Source organism: Castor canadensis, chromosome X (genome assembly GCF_047511655.1).
Source record: "Castor canadensis chromosome X, mCasCan1.hap1v2, whole genome shotgun sequence".
Taxonomy (NCBI): domain Eukaryota; kingdom Metazoa; phylum Chordata; class Mammalia; order Rodentia; family Castoridae; genus Castor; species Castor canadensis.
In genome coordinates, this window is record NC_133405.1 from 36,651,568 (window position 1) to 36,674,070 (window position 22,503).

General features: G+C 34.3%; 1 protein-coding gene across 2 annotated transcripts in view; it reads right to left on the reverse strand.

Moving 5' to 3' along the window:
* The window catches only part of Wdr44 (WD repeat domain 44), a 79,106-nt gene that overhangs the window by 13,481 nt on the left and 43,122 nt on the right, over positions 1 to 22,503 (reverse strand). For both annotated transcript variants that reach the window (XM_074063816.1, XM_074063815.1), the window contains exons 9-19: positions 19,647 to 19,753; positions 18,737 to 18,888; positions 16,841 to 16,979; positions 15,139 to 15,203; positions 12,908 to 13,021; positions 8,287 to 8,409; positions 5,273 to 5,464; positions 4,969 to 5,070; positions 4,659 to 4,774; positions 3,515 to 3,642; positions 1,863 to 1,997 (exon numbers count right to left, since the gene is read on the reverse strand). In XM_074063816.1, coding sequence (XP_073919917.1) covers positions 1,863 to 1,997; positions 3,515 to 3,642; positions 4,659 to 4,774; positions 4,969 to 5,070; positions 5,273 to 5,464; positions 8,287 to 8,409; positions 12,908 to 13,021; positions 15,139 to 15,203; positions 16,841 to 16,979; positions 18,737 to 18,888; positions 19,647 to 19,753 — 1,373 coding nt within the window. The remainder of the gene's footprint in view (positions 1 to 1,862; positions 1,998 to 3,514; positions 3,643 to 4,658; positions 4,775 to 4,968; positions 5,071 to 5,272; positions 5,465 to 8,286; positions 8,410 to 12,907; positions 13,022 to 15,138; positions 15,204 to 16,840; positions 16,980 to 18,736; positions 18,889 to 19,646; positions 19,754 to 22,503) is intronic.

Here is a 22,503-nt window from a genome sequence, read left to right on the forward strand (position 1 = left end):
CCAGTTGTGTAAAAGTATTTAACCTTGCATTCAGTGCTACTTAGGTATACACAGGTAGAAATTATAAATGTAAGAAAGACTGATTAGTAAAGAAGAAAATAATCTAAGCTGTAATTGGAAATTGTACAGGATGAACCAACAAAATGGTTTCACTTAGATGTGCTAGAAACATATTCTAAGCCTTTCAACATTCCTTACCAACCTTTTGGCCTATCTTAAGTCATGCTGCGCTGGCAGGAGCAATAGCAAAGGATAAGGATATGGGAAAGGCTACAGAAGAAAAACATTGAAGTATAACATGCTTTATATGACCTGATAATAATGAAGATGATAATGTTTACTCCATGCCAGGTACTTTATAAGGTACTTTACATGTGCTACCTTTAATTCTTATCACAATACTGTAAATCTAGTTACCACCACAATTTTACACATGAGGAAAAAAGAGGCACAGACTGCCAAATACGTCAGAATAAAGAAAGAGGACAATCAGATATACTTTAGGAACCCATGCCCTTGGTTTAAGAGTTTATCCTTAGATTATAACTAGATAGGTACAAAGTGACAAACACAAATCTGAGCACAATCCATTAAAATTTGTGCCTTTTCAAAAAGAATCCAGTGAATTAATAGAATCTTGTTTAATGTGGTACACTTATGAAAAAAATTTACTTTACTTTTCACTTTCCCTTAAACTATTTTAAAAACTATAATTTAGAGTGTAAAAAGGTACAACTGGGTGACAGAAAGAAAAGAAAAAAACCCAAATCATTTAACTTAGAAGAGAAAAACTTAATTTAATTCTAAGAAGGAAGAAAACCCAGAAGACAAGATTTTCAAATAGGCATTTAGTTAAGACTTAATAATTCTGATTTGGTTTATTTTTAAATCTTTAGTCTAGAAGTGCTAGACTGAAATTTATCATTATTTTCACAAAAGTTTTCTTCAGACATAAAGAAAAGCATGTTGAGTGAAGTGGATAGTGTAAATACTACTACAAGGAAAGTTAAATTACTCAAAACTTTTCAGCATTTAAATACTTTTAGAAGCACCCTTTGTATATCCTCTCTACTGTTGCCATTTTATAGTTCTCTAAGAGGCCTGGTTGTAGTCTGGAGAGTGAGAAAAAACATTTAAAAAACTCTTCTGCAACTGATTTTTATAATATAAACCTATTTTCATTAACAGTTGGACTAAATGCAAATGTTCTTACCATACTCTTAAGGACTAGTAGGAACTATTTTTATATAATTGGATGGTATTCAATACTACTTGTTGATACTTTCTTTTCACATTCTAATCAAATTTTACATAAATTAGAATTACTACTCATTATCAAATGATATACTACAGATGGCAAGAAATTACAGGCTTGTAAATAGCTACCTATCTTGAAACTATAAATTTGTGGAAACTAGAAAAGAATCTTGCTTTCATTTGAATTAGCCAACAAATGTTTACTAAGCACTTACTTTATGCAGGCAAGCACTATACTAGATATTGGCAATACAAAAAGAAATAAGACAAGTAAAGGCTCTGTCCTCCTAGAGATTATAATCTAGCACAAGATACAGATAATAAAGTTTTGTATTAGTAGGTCTATGCACTTCTCTAAAGAGAATGGTTGCCTATAAAAATTAAGAATTTCTACATTTTTTATTAATTCCCAGGTAAATTTAAAGGAAGTGAAACTTGTAAGAAACATGTTACTGAGATGTTCAGGAATGAATGGATAGCTGACAACTATTATGTTGAAAATAAGAAATATTCTCATGAGAATTCCAACATATCCAATACTAGGTCAGGAGGTTACTAAGTGCTGACTAGAAAAAATGTAGGACAAATAAAATACAGGTATCTACCAGCAGATGTAGTATCCAAAACTTCAGCATCTTCACCTTTATCATTCCCTTCTGATTTATCAGACTGCACATCCAAAGATAACATCAAACTTGGGTTTGGAGCAAAGATGGCTGATGTAACAACAGCATTATGTGCTGGAAAAAAATTTATTTCAGGATAACTAACAAATTTGATACAAATTTCAAGACAAGTATATAGTATACAAAATATCCTTTAAAACCAACATAAAATATGCTATCTGCCAAATATCCTTACAAACAGAAATAACTAAGACTAATTTAAAATCCAGAAATATTTTCTAAAAAAACCCCCAAACAAACCACATACAAGTTCTATGATTGCTTGACAAATGGAATTGTATCAAGTTAAAAAGCTTCTGCATAACAAAAGAAACAATCAACAAGAGTGAAGAGACACCTATGGAATGAGAAAAAGTCATTGCCATATATTCATTCAACAGGGAATTAATATCCAGAATATATAACGAACTCAAAAATTAAACACCAAAAAAACAAATAATCTAATCAATATAGGCAAACAAACTGAACACTTTTCAAATGAAGAAGTAAAAATGACCAATAAACACATGAACAAAATGTTTAACATCCTTAGCCATCAGGAGTCTCACTCCAGCAAGATATCTATTAAGAAAACAAGTAACAACAAATGCTGGAAAGGATAGAGATGGTGGCTCTTATTCACTACTGGTGGGAATGTAAACTAATGTAGCCACTATGGAAATCAGTATGCAGGTTCCTCAAAATATTAAAAACAGATCTCCTATATTATCCAGCCATACTACTTCTGGATATATACCCAAAAGAAAGTCAGCTTACTATAGATGTATGTATATCCTCATGGTTATTGGAGTACTATTCATAACAGTTAAATTATTTAATCAGCCTAGGTACCCATTGAGGAATGAATGGCTAAAGAAAATGTAGTTATATATATACAATGGAGTTTTACTCAGCCATTAAGAAAATGAAATTATGTCATTTGCTGGGAAATGGACGGAATTGGAGATCATGATGTTAAGTGAAATAAGCCAGGCCCACAACAAGAAGTATCACATGTTTTCTCTGAAGTTAGGGGGGAAAAAGTTACAACCAAAACCAAAAACAAGGTCATGAAAATAGAGGAACTAGAGAGGTGGAAAAGAAAAGGAAAGGGGTGAATGAAGGAATGAATAAAATCAAAGTACATGGTATGCCTATATGGAAATGTCATAATGAAACCCTGTATATGAATAATTAATGTACACTAAAAAAAAAGAAAGTGTGGGGCTGGGATGTAGCTCGGTGGTACAGCGCTTGCCTAGCATGCCTGAGGCCCTGGGTTCGATCCCAGCACCAAAAAAGAAAAGACAAAAAAAAAAACAAAAAACCTCTCCCCAAATAAAAAAAAAAAAAAAAAAAAAGAAAGTGTGAAAAATCACTACATACAGGTTCCATGACTGCATGATTTCTCAAATTTTAGACCAAGGTAAATTATTCCTTAGTACAGAAAAATCAAATACTCAAAGTCAAATATGAAGCAAAGACAGGTATAACTACCAAACTTTCTTATAAATAATGCCTGTACACACTTATTTTAATATATCTCCATTTTGTTTACTTATAAGACACATATTAAGTAGGCATTTATTTACCTTTAATACCTTCCCAGAAGTCATTACGATCCCTCCTGACTGAAGTAAACTTGCTTAGGTCATGGTAAGTACTCCAGATATAAACATATTTATCTTCTGAACCGCTCACCAGGTAAGTAAAATCATGGCTATAGTTGGTGAAGACAGGTTTAAAAAAAAAAGGAAAATCATTAAGGTTTCTTTGTATCATTGCTTCCTAATTAAAATAGGAGCTTGTACAAAACTAAACTCATAGTTTCACTCTGGAGGTCTGATGTACAGGCTATGCTTTTTATTTTTTTGCTCATTGCTACTCATTTTGTTCCAACTTTGTTATAGTGGCTATACTATCTCTTGTGACAACTAGGCTAATCTTTGTGGGGGTCAGTGGATATTAACTATTGTTCATATTCTGATACATTATTTATGGGTTGGGGATGAGGAGAGAACCCATAACCTCATTCATGCTGGGAAAGCATGCTCTATTATTGAGCCACTTCCACAGCCCAATAGCACTTACATTTTCAAAGCTCTGGTAACTGATGCTAATTAACCCACTGAGGGAAACAATGGCTTAAAGGATGAGAGAAGCAGAGTACTTTATCAGTTGAATTACTGGGTAATTACTGGATAATTTGAGAAGAAAAGAACAACTGATTTTAAGAAAGAGCTGAAAGAAAGAGGATTAGAAAGAAGAAAAGGAGGTCAGCCAATCCTACTTCAGGATAGTCTACAGATCCCAAATTAAGAGTTCAAATAATAATCCTAAATAAAGACACAAAGACCAAGCACTTTGCTTTAGGGTGATAAAATGCCTTCTTAGCTCCTGTACCTGAAAAGATCAAGACAATGGGATGGGGAAAGCTTCCTCTTAAAAGCTTTCATAGAAGTATAAAAGCAAAAACACTGGAGTTTAGGGTCTTCTAATCCTGGCTCTACAGTTGTGACTTTAGATCAATCACTTAATGTTCTGGGTTTTGGTTTCTTCTGCAGCATAAGGATACTTCTAACTCTTACATACCATACAGGTAGACAAGGTAATGATGATACAATGAGATATCACTTATAAAAGTATAAAGAAACTAAAAAATCACAAACATCAGACATAGCTCAACGGGAAAAGGTAATAGCATTACCTTTGGGAAATTTCTAAATGCCAATTTACCTGAAACTTGCTTTGATCTGGCTACTACTATTGACATAACCCTTATACTTCATGGACAGTGACAAGTCTCTCAGATCATACAGTCTGATTCTGGAGTCATTTGAAGTTACCAGTATCTGAAAATAAATCAAAGGAAAATTTAAAAAATCATTTTCTAATCTAAAGTATAAACCAAAACTGGGTGTTACACATACAAAACAAATAGACCTAAAAACTAGGAAAACCAGTGTTCCATTTGCCCAGATATTAAAATTAACTTTCAAGAGTCTATATATAGTGTGGAGAGAAATGGTTTTCAATACAATAGTACCTTATTTTCTCCAGGTAAAGGTTCAATGCCAGTAATTTTTCTTCCAACCTTGTTGCGCCCTCTAGTAGATCGGACGTGTATTTGTGTATGGTATTTCAAGTGCTAAAAAGAAATCATAAAAATATCAGAATTAGAAGAAACTTCAAAGATCACTGATCCATTTCCCAGGCAGATATGGTATGATTTGCCCTAAATTACAGACAAGGCAGTTAAAGGCCAGACAGGATAAACAATTAGTCCAAAACCTTGACAGTATTTTATTATTAATATTAAATAATGTAATTAACACAGGATAATCATTTACCTCTGTATCATAGAAAATACATCTACCATCATATGTTCCAATTACTGCATATTTGCCATTTTGACAGAAATTTGCAGCTGTGATCAATTTTGTCTGACCATCTACTTCATTCCACAAAGCTACTTTTTTGTCAGGTATGTTCCAAAGGCGGAGCTTTCCATCCAATGACCCACTTAGAAAATACCTGTCATCCTAAAAAGATGCAGAAGAGAAGACTTTTATTTTACCACATCAAGAAAACTCATCAAAGCAAAATCATGAAGTCTATGAGAAATAATGTTTAAAAATGTATATGTCATTTTAATAGTATTTGTTGTCATTATTTTCCCTAGTGCTGGAGATTCAACCCAGGGCCTCATACATGGGAGGCATGAGCTCTACCACTGAGTTATACCTGTCAGTTCCAAACTATTATTTTATAAGCTAAAAACAATAACAACAATTAGAAACCTTCATATTCATTTTGGAGAAATGACATTCTAATCACTTTATCAATTGCTTGTGCCAAGGTAAGGATGTTAATAGAAAATGTGTTTGAGTGTGTATTACACGGAAAAAAGTCCTATGATGAAATAATTTTGAAAAATTCTGAGTTGCAAAAAGGTAAATAGGATTCTCAGTTCACCTGAATTCTGAATCTCCAAAAGGGGTAAGGTGGGTTGTGTTTTCCAACTTGTTTTACCTTAGACTTTCTTTGGGGAAGCATAAGAGACTTAGGTAGGAGTATCCAATGAGGCTAGCACCTTTAAGAACCACACTTTGGGAACTACCCTTCTCTGGGATACATTTAACACTGGGGATAAGATTAATACAAGTTACTGTGGTTCTCCTGCTGGAGACAACCAGCTTTCAGTCTATTGAAAGTGTACTCCTTTCCTAATAAACTTAACTATCAATTTTGCTAAAAAAAAAAAAGTAACACCAGTTAGTGGCTTATGGAACTAGTCTTTTTTTTTTTGGAACTCTGGTAAAATGTCAGCAGAGAATCACCTCACTATTCAGTCTTAGACTGGGGAGTTCTTAATCTGGGGTATTTGGCTCTATAGTAGATGCAGCAATGTCTGAAGACATTTTTGGTTTTCACAGCCTAGGCAGAGGGGATACTAATAGCATGCAGTAGATAGAGGACAGGAATATTGTTAAACATCCTACAGTATACTGGACAGCATTCCTTCCCCCATAATAAGAATGTCAATAGTGCCAAAGTTGAAGAATCTTGCTATGAACTAAACTAGTCCTAAAACTAAGCTGGTCTAACTTGTGGCAACATTAAGAATTAAAAATTAAATAATTGGAACACCAAAACAAGAAATAGATTATTATTTCCACACAAGATTATTACTCCTAGTCACCTCTGAAACCTGTCAAGGACAATCTACAAATAATAGACATTCTTATGGCTGTGGTTTAGTAAGCTCTGCTCAATGTCTACCAGAAGAACTGAACAAGTAAAAACATTTCATCTTGGTCTTCTAATTTAAAATTTTAGTTAAATACATACGTGTGTATATGTGTCTCCACTTTGCTATTTCATTTATAATTCTGCTACATTTCTTCCAGGTAACATTACAGTAGAATCATATTGCCTAAAAAAAAATGTCAATATCACCCCATTCTTCCCCAGCCACTCTCATAACATCTTCAGGTCAACAGAGTTTTCTAAAGTAGAGCTTTTATGTTTCCAAAATAAAAACAAATAAAATTATAAAAAATTACTGACTGACTAAACAGGGACCATAGACATTTTTAAAAAGTTCTTAACCAAATCTTCTAAGGATTCAGAATTATTGTTGCTTATATTATAAGCTTGCCTAAGGAGGGCAATTATATTGAGGGAGAAACATAATTGGAAATGTAGCCACACATCAACATAGTGAAGGAAAAGTGAGTGTAGGGTCAGCTCAAGTCCACTTACATTAATCTAGCTAGTGAAGTTGGCATCAACATACGATTTCCCCTGTGCTTACAGCTGCAAAAAACCACCCTAAAACTAATTTAGCATTAAACAATTGGTGGTTCCATCCTATAAGGGCATACAATTCTACAGGGATCTGCAATTCCACAACACAGAATTTTCTCCTTTCGTTGAAATCATATGAAATATTTTCTAGGGGAAAGCTATTAAAGGAATTTATAAATTGAAAATGGGTACGAAAGAATATCAAGATTAACAATGTGAGCCAAATGTGGTGGTGCACACATGTAGTCCCACGTGCCCAGGCGTTCTAGGCCAGTCACAGCAACACAGAGAGACCCTATCTCAAAAACAGAAAGAAAGAAAGGAAGGAAGGAAGGAGGGATGATAGATAAGAAGGAAGGAAGGAGGAAAGGATGATAGGAAGGAAAGAAGGAGGGAAGGAAGGAAAGAACGAAAACAGCAACAATGGGAGGCTGGGACAAGAAGCTTGCAAATTCAAGGCCATCCTGGGCTATACAGTAAGACACTGTCTCACAAAACAGCAAAATAAGACAACAATATTTCTAGACATTAAATAGGAATTCAGTAAATAGCATAATGAATTTTTGTCTTTGCATCTTTCAGTCTTTTCCACTGTCTCTTTCCTCCTCAACTCTCTCACAATTCTCGCCAATATACTGCCCTATCCCATTTTATACCTGTTATTTCCTCTTTTTTGAGACAGTGTCTTCCTATATATCCTAGTCTGGCCTCAAACTCCTGATCTTCCTGCCTCAGCCTCTTGAGTGCTGGGATTACAGGTATGCAGCACCATGCCTGGCTGCTGTTTCCTCTTCTTCCTTCACCTCCAGTATCTCCCATCTTTAATAGGATACTTTATTCATACATACATATCTTATGAAGGATTTGGAATATTTTAGCTATTATAGCTAGAATATAACATTCCCACTTATTTGTCTCCTTTCCCATTTTAACATGAAATGGAACACTAATTTAACTTGATCTTAAATTTTTCCCAGTACTCCAACTAACATCCAGAGAAATGAAGTTCCCTCATCTTCTTTTTAGCATGACAAGTATATAAACAATTACTTACTCTTGGATGAAAAGCTATAGCAGTGACAAAATCTATATGTTGAAAACAGCAGAGGCATTCTCTTCTAGAAATGTGCCATAACCTGACTGTTTTATCCATTGAAGAAGAAAGCAGAAAGTAATTCTATGGAGAAAATGATATTGATTACTTTATTACCATATGAAAAAACCCTACTTATACAATAAAAGTGAACTTTCAGTTTTATGTACCTCAATAATATAGCTATTGTTATATGTAGCAAAAGAAATAATGGAAGATTCTCCAATTTGGAAGAATATAACTCGGAAGATCCCATTTTCCTCAAACAGTGAAATATTGTATTTCATTGATTCAAAGACCTTTTCATATTACCTATTCTTAAATTAGCATGACTTGTACCTTCTTTGATAAGAAATATGCCAGTTATCTGCAGAAGACCAAGTGTGCCTTAGTTGTTATAGCCTGCATACATTGAGGGTTTACTTTTTTTTCCAATTCATTTTTGGTGGTACTGGGGTTTGAACTCCAGCCTCATGCTCCACTAGTTCAGCCACACTGCCAGCCCAAGCCTGCACATATTTCTATGAATATAAGGCATGTATTCATTTGATTGTCATTTTAGTTTATTTTTCACACTGATAACACTGGTGAAATTTAACTCAGATGGATCCTAATTGTCACTTAAAATGTCTCCAAAAAGATTATACTCTATAACGCAGCATGGAAATGAAAAGTTATTGTGTATCTGTCACAGTCTAGGCAAGAAAATTAGAGAATAGAAATTGTCAAATCTCTCAGAGTAGATCATAAAACTTTCAAAGCTGGAAGAAGTAGTGTAACTGATTTACGCATTGTGATTGCCTCATCATCCAGGAACCAAACATCTGTCAAAAGCTTCCAGCTGGCAGATCCTCATTAACTAAACATAATCTATTAAAGGAGGAGAACTATAAGTTATACTGAAAGAGGAAACTTTAAAGGGGATCCTAGTGTTCTTTTGATACGCCTAAAGGTGCTAAACAAATCAAGGTAATAATGACATTTGTTGAGCACATGCAATTGGCTAAGCATTGTTCACGGCATTATATAGCAACTCTGTGAAGTAGGTATATTATTATCAATTTGCCTAGCATGTGTGAGGCCCTGGGTTTGATCTCCAGTACTACAAAAAAGGGAATGTGGAAGATTTGTAATAATCTTTGAAACATCTAACAATATATATTTTTACTTTTAAGATTTACCCAGTTCCAGAAAAGTCTGAAAGTATATCTGTAGTTTGCATTATAATTTTCTGTTGATTAATAAAAGCTATATAAAAACCTACTACTCATTAAAAATGGCTTTATTCAGGGCTGTAGAGATAGTTAACTGGGTAGTGTGTGCTTAAGCATGTGTGAGGCCATGGATTCAATTCCCAGCACCAAAATCTAACAAAAAGAACACCCCAACAAAATAATACCTGGCTTTATTTAGTTCTTGTTTTAATCACATGAAAGAGATATGAAGATATCCCTAAAATATTAAGTGAAGGCACAAGATGCTAAAACTTGTTCTACTATTGGGCACTGGTGCCTCATGCCTATAATCCTAGCTACTCAGGAGGCAGACATCAGGAGGATCAAGGTTTGAAGCCAGCCTGGGCAAAGAGTTCACAAGCCCCTATCTCAAAAAACCTTTCACAAAAAAGGGCTAGTGGAGTGGCTTGAGGTATAGGCCCTGAGTTCAAATCCCAGTACTACAAAAAAAAAACCCAACCAAACCTGTTCTACTATGTCAAGAGGGTTTTTGCTCAATAAACCGTTATTAAATAAATGAAATTAACTATTAACTTCTTGAATAAATGAAATTAACTTCATTGATCTTTGGAGTCACAGAAATTATATTCAAACCAAGGTTCTACCCATAAAGTGGTCTTATGATCTTAGTCTCCTCATCCATAAAATGAAAGATCATCTACCATGCAGGGTTGTTTATTCTAAGAATTAATAAGGTAATTCTTGTTACCTGGTGTAAAGTAAGAGTTCAGCAAATAGACAACCCACTATAAACACAGATTGTGATAGACATTGAAAAGAAACATAAGATCTGGTTCCTACCCTCAAGGGGCTCAGAATCTTGTGAACAAGACCTAGAAACGTACATAGGTAACAATTAAGTAAAAACAAAAGTTTACACAAAGACACAAGATAGGTGATATAGAGATTCAGTAAAATAGGTCAATATTCACTTTAGTTGCGAGGATGGCCTTATGAAGCTCATGGGAGTCAAGAAATACATTAAAGGATGAATATATTTTGATTAGGTGGGAAGAAAGAGAAAGGCACTCTACATGTGGAACTAAAACAGCAGAAATTGTTCTACTTTCCACTGGCCAAGGGCGAAGAGTCAGGATGTGATAAGCTCTTAGGGACTATTTCTGTATGGGACAGAGTCCCATTCAAATAACTCATTTTGACCACTGCTTCTTAAACTATCTGCGCAGAAGGACTTGTTCTGTTATTAATTTCCAGTAAGCAATGGAGCAGAACTATTAAAAATACAGAAGACAATTACTAGAAAAATGAATGAAAATAAAAGGCATATAAAATACAAGGCTGACTTTTTATTATACAAAATAGAAACACAAGTTCTAAAAGATTAGATTCAACAGGCATAAAATTACTATGAAAAATTACCATAAGCAGTTCTAAATGGTTTCTATTAATCTCTCCATAGACTAGTATTCATATCGTTGAGGACTAAGAAGACCCAGCTACAAACTGGCGCCAATCCTTAAAAATGCCTATTATTCACTGGAGGCAAGTAGGTAGCCTGATAGATAATAAATCGTATTTCTGCTCCCACCCAAGAGATTTAGAAAAAAAAATGATGGGAAAGTCATTTTATAAGGATTTTAGGATTTCTTAAATCTTTGCAATGTGTCCAACATTCATTATTTCTGGAACCTGCTTCTGGGTGGCGATCAGCTGTTGGGCCACAGGGATGGGTTACAGAGTAATGCATCAAGGCCTGAGGTTTGAATCCGCTCCCCTATTCTTTAGCTGTATGCCTTTAGGCATGCTCCTTAACCTCCATATACCTCACTGGTTTTTAATCCTGAAACACCAATGTCCTCATGATTTTTTTTGAGGTTACAAATAGAGAACATATGTAAAGTACTTAAATTTTGTCTGTGTCCTTAGTGCCTAAAACATACATGGCACATTAACATTTACTGATTTAGGCAAGTGCTTTGTATTTACTAGTGCAGTTAATCTTCCCCTATAACTGTATGGAAGAAGCTACTTTTATCAGACCCATTTTGCAGTTGGGGCATGGTGAGATTAAACAACTTGCCTAAGGTCCCATAACTGTAAGAGGCAGACTAGGTAGAATATGAACCCTGGGAGTCTGGCTCCCAAGTTCATATTCTAGGTGGCAAAGTGATCCACAGTCATGCCTCGAGTCCATGAAAAGTAGCAGGTGTATCTGCTTACATTCTCAGTAAGTGGTTGGTGAGATAGAAAGGAAATTGAGAAAGTAAAATGTTCCAAAACTAAGAAAAGTAATTCAAGAAAGACTGATAGCATCAAATGATTAAATGCTAAAGAAAGGTTAAGGAGAATTAATTAAAAACATACTAAATCTGACAAGAAGGCAGTTCTGATAGTTAATTTTATGTGTTGACTTGGCTAGGATATAGTACCCAGCTATCTAATCAACACTAATGTAGATAATATTGTGAAGGTATTCCGTTAGCTAATATCTAAAATCAGTTGACTTTAAGTAAAGAAGATCACCCTTGGTGATATGGGTGGGCTTTATTCAATCAATTGAAGGCCATAAAATCAAAAACTGGTTTCCCAGAGGGTAAGAAATTCTGTCTTTTCAAAACTGAAGCACCAACAACTGTTGTTTCCAGTCCGTGGGTCTATCTCATAAACTCATACTTGCCTGCAACCACAATTTTATGGGCCAATTCCTTAAAATAAACCTCTTTAGAGTAGAAGAGTGGTCAACAGAGGCTAGGAATGATAGAGGATTGAGGTGATGGAAAAATTTGAAACAGGGTCTGGAAGCATGGCTCAAATTGTAGAGTACCTGCTCAGCAAGCAAGAGGCCCTGAGTTTAAATCCTAGTACTACCCATAAAATTCCAAGTGTTTCATATTTCAAATACCTTACATAACATTTAAAACATCTTAAAATTTCACAAAACTATTAGGTATTCATTGAAAAATAGTTGCTGTACTTCTGAAATAATTTTGTATTAAGTGGAAAAAAAACAAAATGACTTGTGAAATAAAAATCAATAATTTTATGAACATAGCAGATTAGCTATAAAGCAGACTTGATTAGCTAGATCAGACTTGACCTTTGCAGTTGAAGTCATATACACTTTTCCTAGTGACAAGTTACTGCTTATAAAAAAAGTCAAAGGTAACAAATATATAGACAGATCTATATAGAAGCTGTTACGTAATATGAACATTTACTTATTAGCCCAAGCTGGTATCTCTTTGTTAACTTGGAGATAACTTCTACAAAGGATATGTGAACATCTAAACACTTGACAGAGTTATAATCATACAAATAAAACATTTGGTTTTTATCGTAAAGTCAAAGCTATATAGGATTAATGTACAATTCAAACAATTTCTTACTTTAGACCATGACAGATCAAGGAGGTCAGCAGTATGTCCTTTATATTTGCAAAAGGGTCGTTGCCGAAATGGTGCATTTTTGTCATCAGGGTCTTCCTCAGTTCCACTGCATACCTATTTAGACATTAAGACAAATTTTAAAACTGAGATGTAAAACTAGCACAATAAAAGCTTCAGGCTCTTTCTACTCCATTTGTTCTCTCATCAGTTTGTATGATGCCTAATTAAAATCTATTTTTTTTTCTTTTTGGAGGGGACAGGACCTCACTATGCAGCCCAAACTGACCTGGAGTTCACTGTGCAGCCTGGGCTGGCCATGAACTTGTGATTGTCCTGCATTTTGGGATTACAGGCATGTACCATCGTGCCCGGCCCTAATTGAAATCTTGAGCCACCAAAAAGAGACTCCCCTTTATGCTGATCTAGTACTTATCACTTTTTCACTCCTTGCCCTAACAGACCAGGATCATTCCCAAAGAGATACACGCTGCTGCTATCACAATCTTTTCCCTCCCTAACACAGACCCTACTTGTTCCTTTAGTGGACATCCGTCCCTTCAGGAGATGTGGGGGCCAGCACAAGGGGTTGAGTTATGACTGGTCTAAAGTAATTAGGATTAGCCCATTTCCCTTCCCAGTGATGACTGGTTTAGGCAAAGGCATGTGTTATCATTTCTAACTAGACATAAGGGGAAATTTATGGGAGTGGGAAGAATACAAGAAAGCTTCTAGAGAGATTCCCTCACTCTTAAAAAGGAGCATACTTAAGGGACCTTCTCCTTTCTTGCCTTTGAACATTGGTCTCTGCATGTGTGATACCTAAGACTGTAGCAGCCATCTTAGGACCACAAGGGGAGAAAATCCCAAGAAAACCAAGCAGAGTACAAAGAAGAAAGATGGTAGGAGCCTGTCTCCTTGATGACACTGTTGAGCTGCTAAATTAACTGACTATGAAGAGCCTTACCTCTGGACATGCTTCCTCATTAGTTAAGCCATTTTCAGTTGTGTTTCTGTTATTTGAAGTCAAAAGATCCTGACAGAGGTAGGTAGAAAATAATACCCTACACATGTACCAGGCATTTACTAATGACATGCTTTTTGTATTCATCACCAGAATGAATCCTAGCAACTCTTTGAGTAGGTATTAACATTACGAAGATGAAGAAATTAGAAAAATTGAGGCTCAAAGATGTTAAAATAACATTAAAGGTCAGACAGCTACCTGTGAACAGCAGCACCAGAATGTAAAAAGTCATCTAACTTAAATCCAGACTTGTCTCTCAACTGTTTAAGATGATGTAGCATGAGAAAACATACAGAAAGCCAGCTAAGTTGTGCATATTTAGGGAATGGGGGTGTGGGGAATAGAATGATAAGGATCGAGGAAAAAAGTTCACAAGGATATGATAAAGGATTAGGGTAGAAAGATACTTTGAGATGATATAAAGAACCTCGAATTTCTGGCTTAAAATGTGGCCATTCTAAGGCAATGAGGACTCAACATTGGATTCTAAAAAGGAAAATCTAGTATGATGGGACTGGTGTTTTAGAAATATAACTCTGGACATCAAAAATGAATCTTGAAGGATGCAGAGGGCTTTACCCTGTGAAGAAAGGGAACAGAGAGAGAATTCTGGGCAAAGCAAACAGCATGAACAAAGACATAAAAGTGAAAGAGTGTTTAGGATACAGACCTATGTTCAGCATGACAAGTAAGATGCCCAGGTACTAGAGAATTAGAACTGAGTTCAAAGTTAAGAGGAGTCAACATTAGGAAAGACCTTTCTTTAGAGGTGATGAGGAGAGACCAGAAAATCATCAAATAGCATCCATTATTATTATTCTAAAAATATCTAACATGGATTTGAGGGGAGGGGACTTTGTTCTAAGTTTACATTAGTACAGGGCTATGGGTATAGCTCAAGGGGTAGAACACCTGCCTTGCAAACAGAAGGCCCTAAGTTCAAACCCAGGTACTGCCAAAAAAATCTTCAAAAATGTTTACATTAGTAGATTAGTACCATGAGTAATATTATTCACTATCTGGCAACCTTTAAATACCAACCTTTTTCATATATCAATTCTCATACAAGAAACTCTTGTTTCTAATACTGCACCTTAATTTTAATTCAATGTCTTAAAGCAACTGTGATTGATAATTAACAAAAAGGCATTTTAAGACAAACAAATCATAGAATTTTATAATAGTAACCATAAAACATTGAACATACCCCTGTATCTGTATCAGATTTTGATGAATTTAGACTTTCCTGAGACGGTGATGGGGATACACGTCCTAAAAACAGCATAATAATTGTAAAAAGGCATTTGTATACATACCCACCACCAAAAACATTCAGAAATAATAATGCAATAGTACCTAATTAATAGTCATAGAACATAACATTTTGGAAAAATACATTTTCTATATATATATAGAAAAAAAATATATATATAATCCTAAAAGCACCAAAATATTTGTTTTTATCATTTTAAATAAAATGATTTAAACCACTTTCCTAAGTTAGTAACAAAATATTGTTAAATCCTCGGTGTTCATAGTGAATATATTCTTATTCATTATAAAAAGTATCAAAAAAAAAAGTACCAAGAGGAACAATAAAGGGTCAAGAAAGGGTCTGCTCTAGGTAGGGCAAGAAATGAAATGATAAACAGTTACGACTAGAAAAACTCACTGTATAATAAACATAGTTTAACTTATGAAATACATCATCATCTTCACTTATGCATTATAGCACAGTGCAAGTCACTTCACAATGATTTTCTAAAGGACACAGGGCCTTAGCTTTCTAGGTTAATGAATCTCTCTAGACTTTTCGTTCCTATTGCTTTAAATGTATTCTATATTCTCATCCATGGCCACCTCTATTCCTTCTTCCATCCCTTAACTTCTTGTTTTCAGCCTTAGGTGATTGGAAGGGTCATGGTTTGTGAAGAAAACTTATTACATAGCTAAATAATTATAAGAATCCCTTAAAGTCCCTATTTACATCAACTCTATATATTTTCAGACAGCTTACCATGAGACATATATCACTGTTTCCAAAAATACATAATATTCTGAGGTTTTTCCCTTTTCAATTAATTTCTTCATATACTCCTTATATATTGAGAATATTAATTTATTTTCTATTGCTGTTTCCCTAATCATTCTTTACTTACTGGGGGTATGTATTCTCATTCTTTTTCTAGTTTAATTATATCTTTCCTTTTAACCCGAGATACAATTGAAGGTTGCCAGGGGAGACCAAATAAACTTTGTTCATAGTGGCTGATGAAATTAACTACATAATATGCTTGAAAAGGGATAAATCAAAAGCATGTAGTAGCTCTTTTCATTGGGTTTAGAGGCATTTTGCCTCTAAACTGCCTTCTGTTTTACTTTTAATTGCTTCATCTTGGAGACAAGCTTTTGTTACGCAGCCCAGGCTGGCCTCAAACTCCTGATCCCCCTGCCTCAGTCTTGAAAGTGTACCACCATGCCTGGCAATTTTTGGCTATTACTGTAAGTAAAGGTATACAAATGACTTCTAGATAGGAGATCATTACAGGTTGAGTATCACTTACTGGATTTTGGAGTTTTTCAGGTTTTGGAATATTTGCATGGATTTTACAAATTGAGTAACCCTAATCTGAAAATTCAAAACCTGAAATGCTCAAAAATTTGAAACTTTTTGAGCATCATCATGGTCTTCAATAAGTTTCAGATTTCAGTGCATGGTTGATTTTGATTTTTTTTTTTTTGGCTTAGGGATGCTCAAATTGTATTGCACCTAAAGTATAAAAATTCTACATTTCTCAGGACTAGGAGAGTGGCTCAACTGGTAGATCATATGAGGCCCTGAATTCAAATCCCAGTACTGCCAAAAAATTACCTAGATTTCTCTAGGTTTTTAAATAAATGAAAAATACCTTCAGTATTGTACTTCATTCGCATATTGTTGAAATAGTCAAAGGCATTTTTCAAAGCCCATATTCTCACTACATTGTCTTGTCCAGCTGAGGCAAGTAATCGGCCACAGTGAGAAAATTTCATGGTCCAAACAGCTCCCTAGGAAAACAAACGATGTTCAAAATTATTGAGAAGTGTACAGACATTACTTTAATCCAAACTTAAAAATTATGCCAAATTATACATACTAAGATAATGCTCACATTACTAACACCACTCAAGGTCAAAGTCCAAAGATGATATAATAATACCACAAAGAGGAACTTTCAGAAGGCAAGATAGTTATAATTTTCTATAATTTAAACTAACAACTTCAAGACCTCAAACTATATCTATATATTAATAAAAGTGAGCGCTCTGAAGTAATCAGAAATTTTAATTAGAAAAGCAAGTTCAAGTTTGAAATCTCAGTTTCAACATGAAGGGGGATGAGAAAGTTCTAAACATGGCACTAACAAATCCTAGTCAGGGCTGAGAAAGAATAAAGCCACTTTAGCTGTGATCCTTCTTCTTAGAAGTATTGGAACAGTGTGTTTCCTTCCTGCTTTTCTCCCTAGAAACAAGGCTTTGCATCATATGGCTAGAATCTCTACATAATGTGAATATGAATACTTAAACTGGAAAGATCAAATCCTATTACAACAAATACTATCATAAGACACATCCAGTTGTATCAAAAAGATTGTCCAACTTAGAAGCGATGGCTCATTCACTGAAACAGCATTCATTTCCATAAAATTCAAGAAGAGTAAACATTTGTCATTCAGGCTGAGTATGGTAGCACACACTTGAAATCCTAGCTATTGAGGAGGCAGAGACATGAGAATTGGGGTTCAAGGCCAGTTCTGGCAAAACATAGTATATATCCTATCTGAAAAACAAACTAAAAGCAAAACGACTAGGGGGTGTGACACAGGTGGTAGAGCGCTTGTCTAGCAATCATGAGGTCTGAGTTCAATCCCTAGTACTGCAAAAACAAACAAAAAAAACCCCAGAAAAAATTGTCATTTTAAAATCCCACTATAATGGGATTTTACTCAAACAGGAAATGAGGGAATTGAGTCAAGAAAATTCATTAGGTTCCTTGATAAAGGTACTATAATCAACTCAAACATTTTATATATAGATTGTAAGAAACAAAATTGAAATTCCAGTTCAGCTGCCCTGTGATGCAGTTGCTTCCTTCTAGTTAGGTTGGCTTTTAGATTTAAATTCTATATCAATTCCCTGACCAACAGCACAGCATCATTTGTATAGTTCTGAGATTTGTTACTATCTTTGCTGTGTTCTTACATTTTAGAGAGTAAGTGTAATACACTCTGTGTACTTTCATCTATGTTGATACATTTGATTTTTTTTTTGTGGTGCTAGGGATGGAACCCAGCACTTCACATGCTAGGCAAACACTCTATCATTGAGCTACATCCCCAGCCTGGCATATTTGAATTCCAAGAGAGAACACAAATGTCTACCTTTCTCCTTCTTCTAGCTAATGTCTAACTTAAAAAATTATACTAAGCTTCTAAATATTTGTTTAAATTATTGAAATATAGTGGGGAACAGTTTAAATAATTTTCAAAGTGACAGACCATCCTCTAATTTAACTGCTTTGGAAGTTTGGTCCCTCTGCATATCTATCTTAGTGATAGAGGCCTAGAGTTCACTGTTCAAAACTTTGAACAATAATTCAGAGATAGATGCTGCATTATCTGTTATTTAAATCATACTAATATAAATTCACTCTTCTTGAGTCAGGATAGCAAAAGTATATATATTAGTAGAGATCAGTTTAATAAAAGTCAAAGTATTACTCTCAACAAAAACTTTCCACTCTGAAAAATGAAAAGGTTGCTTACCATATGTTCACCACTAAGATCTTGTACCACTTTGATCTGATCAAAATCATAAGGTCCTTTGAAACCATGTGCTGCTTTGAATTTAACTGGTCTTGTATAGGGCATTCCTTCATCATCACTTGATGAAGGATCATCTTGATCAGTATGAAACACTGGAAAGTAACAGAAATCATTAACAGCTAGTATATAAATATAGAAATAGCTATTATATTTTCATAGCTACTGCTCATCAAGAAAATTCATTAAATACCGAAACAAAATTTGCCTATTACCATTACTATATTAGTTAAGAGCATGAAGTCTGGTGCCAGATTGCCTGGGCTTACATTCAGCTCTGTTACTTATTATTTGTGTGAGCACAGGCAAGTTACTGAACTTTTCTATGTCTCTCAGTTTTCTCATCTATAAAATGGGGATAATGATGGCACTTACCTCATAGGGTTCTTATGGGGTTAAATGAATTAATACAGGTAAAGTGGTTAGAAACATATCTGGTGCAGAGTAAGTATTATATAAATGTTTGTTAAATAAAAGAAATGAATGAAAGACCAGCAAGGCACAGGAGGTTATGATCTGTACAGATTTAGAAAATTTACCTAATTTTGAAAATATTTATAAAAACTAAACAGCCTTACAAAACTAATTTACAGCTGATTATTGAACAATCAACCTTCTCAGCTTGTCACAATGATAAACACATATGCAAATTCATATTTAATACATACAAATTCATTTTTCTTCATACTTATAAAATTAAGTGATGGAGACTAACTTTATTGATATAGTAATATGTTACCTATAAAGGTTTATTATATTCAATAAACTAGAGTGTTTCTTATAAACTATAAGCTAAATTTAGATGAGTGGAAATTAACTGAGCATTCAGTTGAAATGTTCTCATTTTACAGACCTTCATCTCTTACGCTTTTAACTTTATTTATAGCACGTTCACCATATTCCTCAGCAAGGTGCTTTGCTCTCTTTACTGATTTTCCAAGGAATTTCTTTAGTTGAGTCCTTAAGAAAAACACACAAAAAATTATTAGCACAACTTGTCTTGTTAAAGTTCAATAATTCATAACTAAACTTATTAGCTATGACTGGTTAAAATTTATTTTGAAATCAAGTATTTTTTTTACATAGACTGTAGGTATCTGAGCTTCCAAATCCTTTGTTTTACAGAATAAACATACTCAAGTCAATATGCTACACAGAAAATGTATGCAGTTTCCCTCAAATTATGATACTATATATTCTAAAGCACCGGTTTTCAATGGTGAATAATAATTGGATAGTAGGGGATGGATTGGGAGAGGAGTGTTGAAGCAGGTATCTGGGCCCCATTCCCAGATAATCTTATGTGGAGAGTCTGGAATGAGGCCATGAATATGCAATGAAGTCATTTTGAAAAGAATGCTTTAAAAAGTTGTCCTTAAGAACAAATTTTACCAACAAAAAGAAAGCATAAATAAGTTATGTACTGCTGGATATGGTGGTGCAGACCTATAATCCCAACACTTGGAAGGCTAGGGCAGGAGAATCAGGAGTTCTAGGCCATTCTGGGCTGCATATTGAGACTCTGTCTCAAAAAAGTTAATTTACTTATAAAATAGAGTACTTTGGATTTTAAAATGGTCCCTTGGCCTTTCTCACATTGGATACTTTCATGTAATAATATTAGGCTGAGCTTTCTCAGCAGGTACTCCTAAATATAAGGAAATACAAGTATGCATTGCAATTCCATGAATAGGATTTATTGATTTTCAACTAAGCTTCAAATTTCATATATTAAGATTATAAGAAAAAAGTACAGTATATGATAACTAAAACCAAAAAGAGTTATAAATCAGGTAAATATTTACCCATTTATGGGAGCTCATGCTATTAAGGATACTATTTTTAAAACTTGCTAAGTTTTATATATATATATATAAAACTCGCTATAGTTTTGTATGTATATGTATATATATATACATAAAGATATTCATTGCAGTACTGTTCAGAAGGTAAAAAGTAGAAACAAATTTCTATTAACAGAGAAATGGAAAAATAAGTGCTGGTATGGAATACAATAAAACAAATGAGGCAAATCTCAGTTCTTTAAGTCTGCCAATCTCTTAGTTATCTCAGGGCCTTTGCACACGTGGAGGACTGGGGCAGTCCTCCCCTGGATAATTCCTATTCAGCTTTAGGTCTCAAATCAAACAACCCTCTCTCAAAAAAGGCCTTCCTTGACTTTACACCAGGTTTTTTGTTATATACTTCCATAGCATCCCAGTTTTCTTTTATAGCAATCACTACAGATTTAGCCAGATTTATATATCATGACATGTTTGGTATCAGTCCTTCCACATTTAACTGGATGCTTGTGAGGGCAAGGATGATGATTGTCTTCTTTATTATTGTATTCCAACCTCCTAAGTCCATGGCTAGCTCATAGAAAGTATGCAATGTATTACTATTGATGCTGATATGAAGATATGTCCATGACATATTAGATTATCAACAATAAAAAGACAAATTGACTAACTATAGGCATAGTGAAAAACCAATTCTGTGAGGAAAAAAAATTCTAGGGCTGTGGGTATAGCTCAGTGATAGAGCACTTGCCTAAACATGTAGTTTGATGTCCCAGCACTATCAAAAAATTTTGTGGAGAATACACTAATTATTATACTGGTTATTTCTGGGGGGGGCGATCATGAGAAATGTTTATTTTCTATTTTACACACTTGTGTTATTACTTTTAATTAAGTACACAACACAGATGGCAAACAAATCATTAAAGAGTTTGTAGTACTGAGGACTGAACTCAGGCAAGTGCTCTACTACTAACCAACACCCCCAACCTTAAACAAACCATTTCTAAAATCAATATAAGTTATCTACTACCTAACTTTAAAGTAATATTTGCTGGATAACTATAAGTTTACTACTATCTTAAAAGTAAAGAAAATATTTTAATCATTTCAGATGAGAATATCTCTAAAATACATACTTTCATGTCTTTTTTTCTATCATTGAGCTACAATCCCAGCCCTCATGCTGAAGGAAATGTTGGAAAGTACTATTATACAGACTCTAGCTGTGCTATATGAGTCTTTTTTTTAAAATCATTTTCTGATGCTGTTTTGTAATCAGAATATTACCTGACATTCTTCTATGTTAACCTCCTTGTTGTCATAATTTGTTGCTTCTATTTTGCTGTGAGCTCAGATACTAGATGACTGATCATATTTTTTAAAATGATGTATGAATCATATATAATAGCTTTGAATAAAACCCAGAAGCTTTTCTCTTAGAAAAATGAGTTAAAGCATGAATTATGTGATGTCTCTTCTGAATATTTCTTGAGTAATTCTAAATTTTCGGGTTCCTGATATTTGCCCTTTGCTAGACAGCCAAATTTTAGACATCTGCAGTGTTACTATATACCTGCATGTTGGGTACATCTTTTTATAAAAGTTCACAATGTTTCCTTTAATACATACTAGGAAAAAAATCAGTCATAAGTGGAGAATTCCCTTTAGGTTGAGATCGAATTATTGTCAATTTAGTGACCCGTGTACAATCAAGCATAATCCACATGCTCACCATTGTGCCAAAAGTTTGCAGGGAAATAGAAGCATGGGATGATCACAAGCCTTTTGTATCATAGAGTTTAGTTATGTAACATGTACTTCCTTTACTTTTTAAATTAGAAAACAGTTAAAGATAATATATGATAAACGGAAATGGTAAGTTATATGGACTATAGGAATTACCGA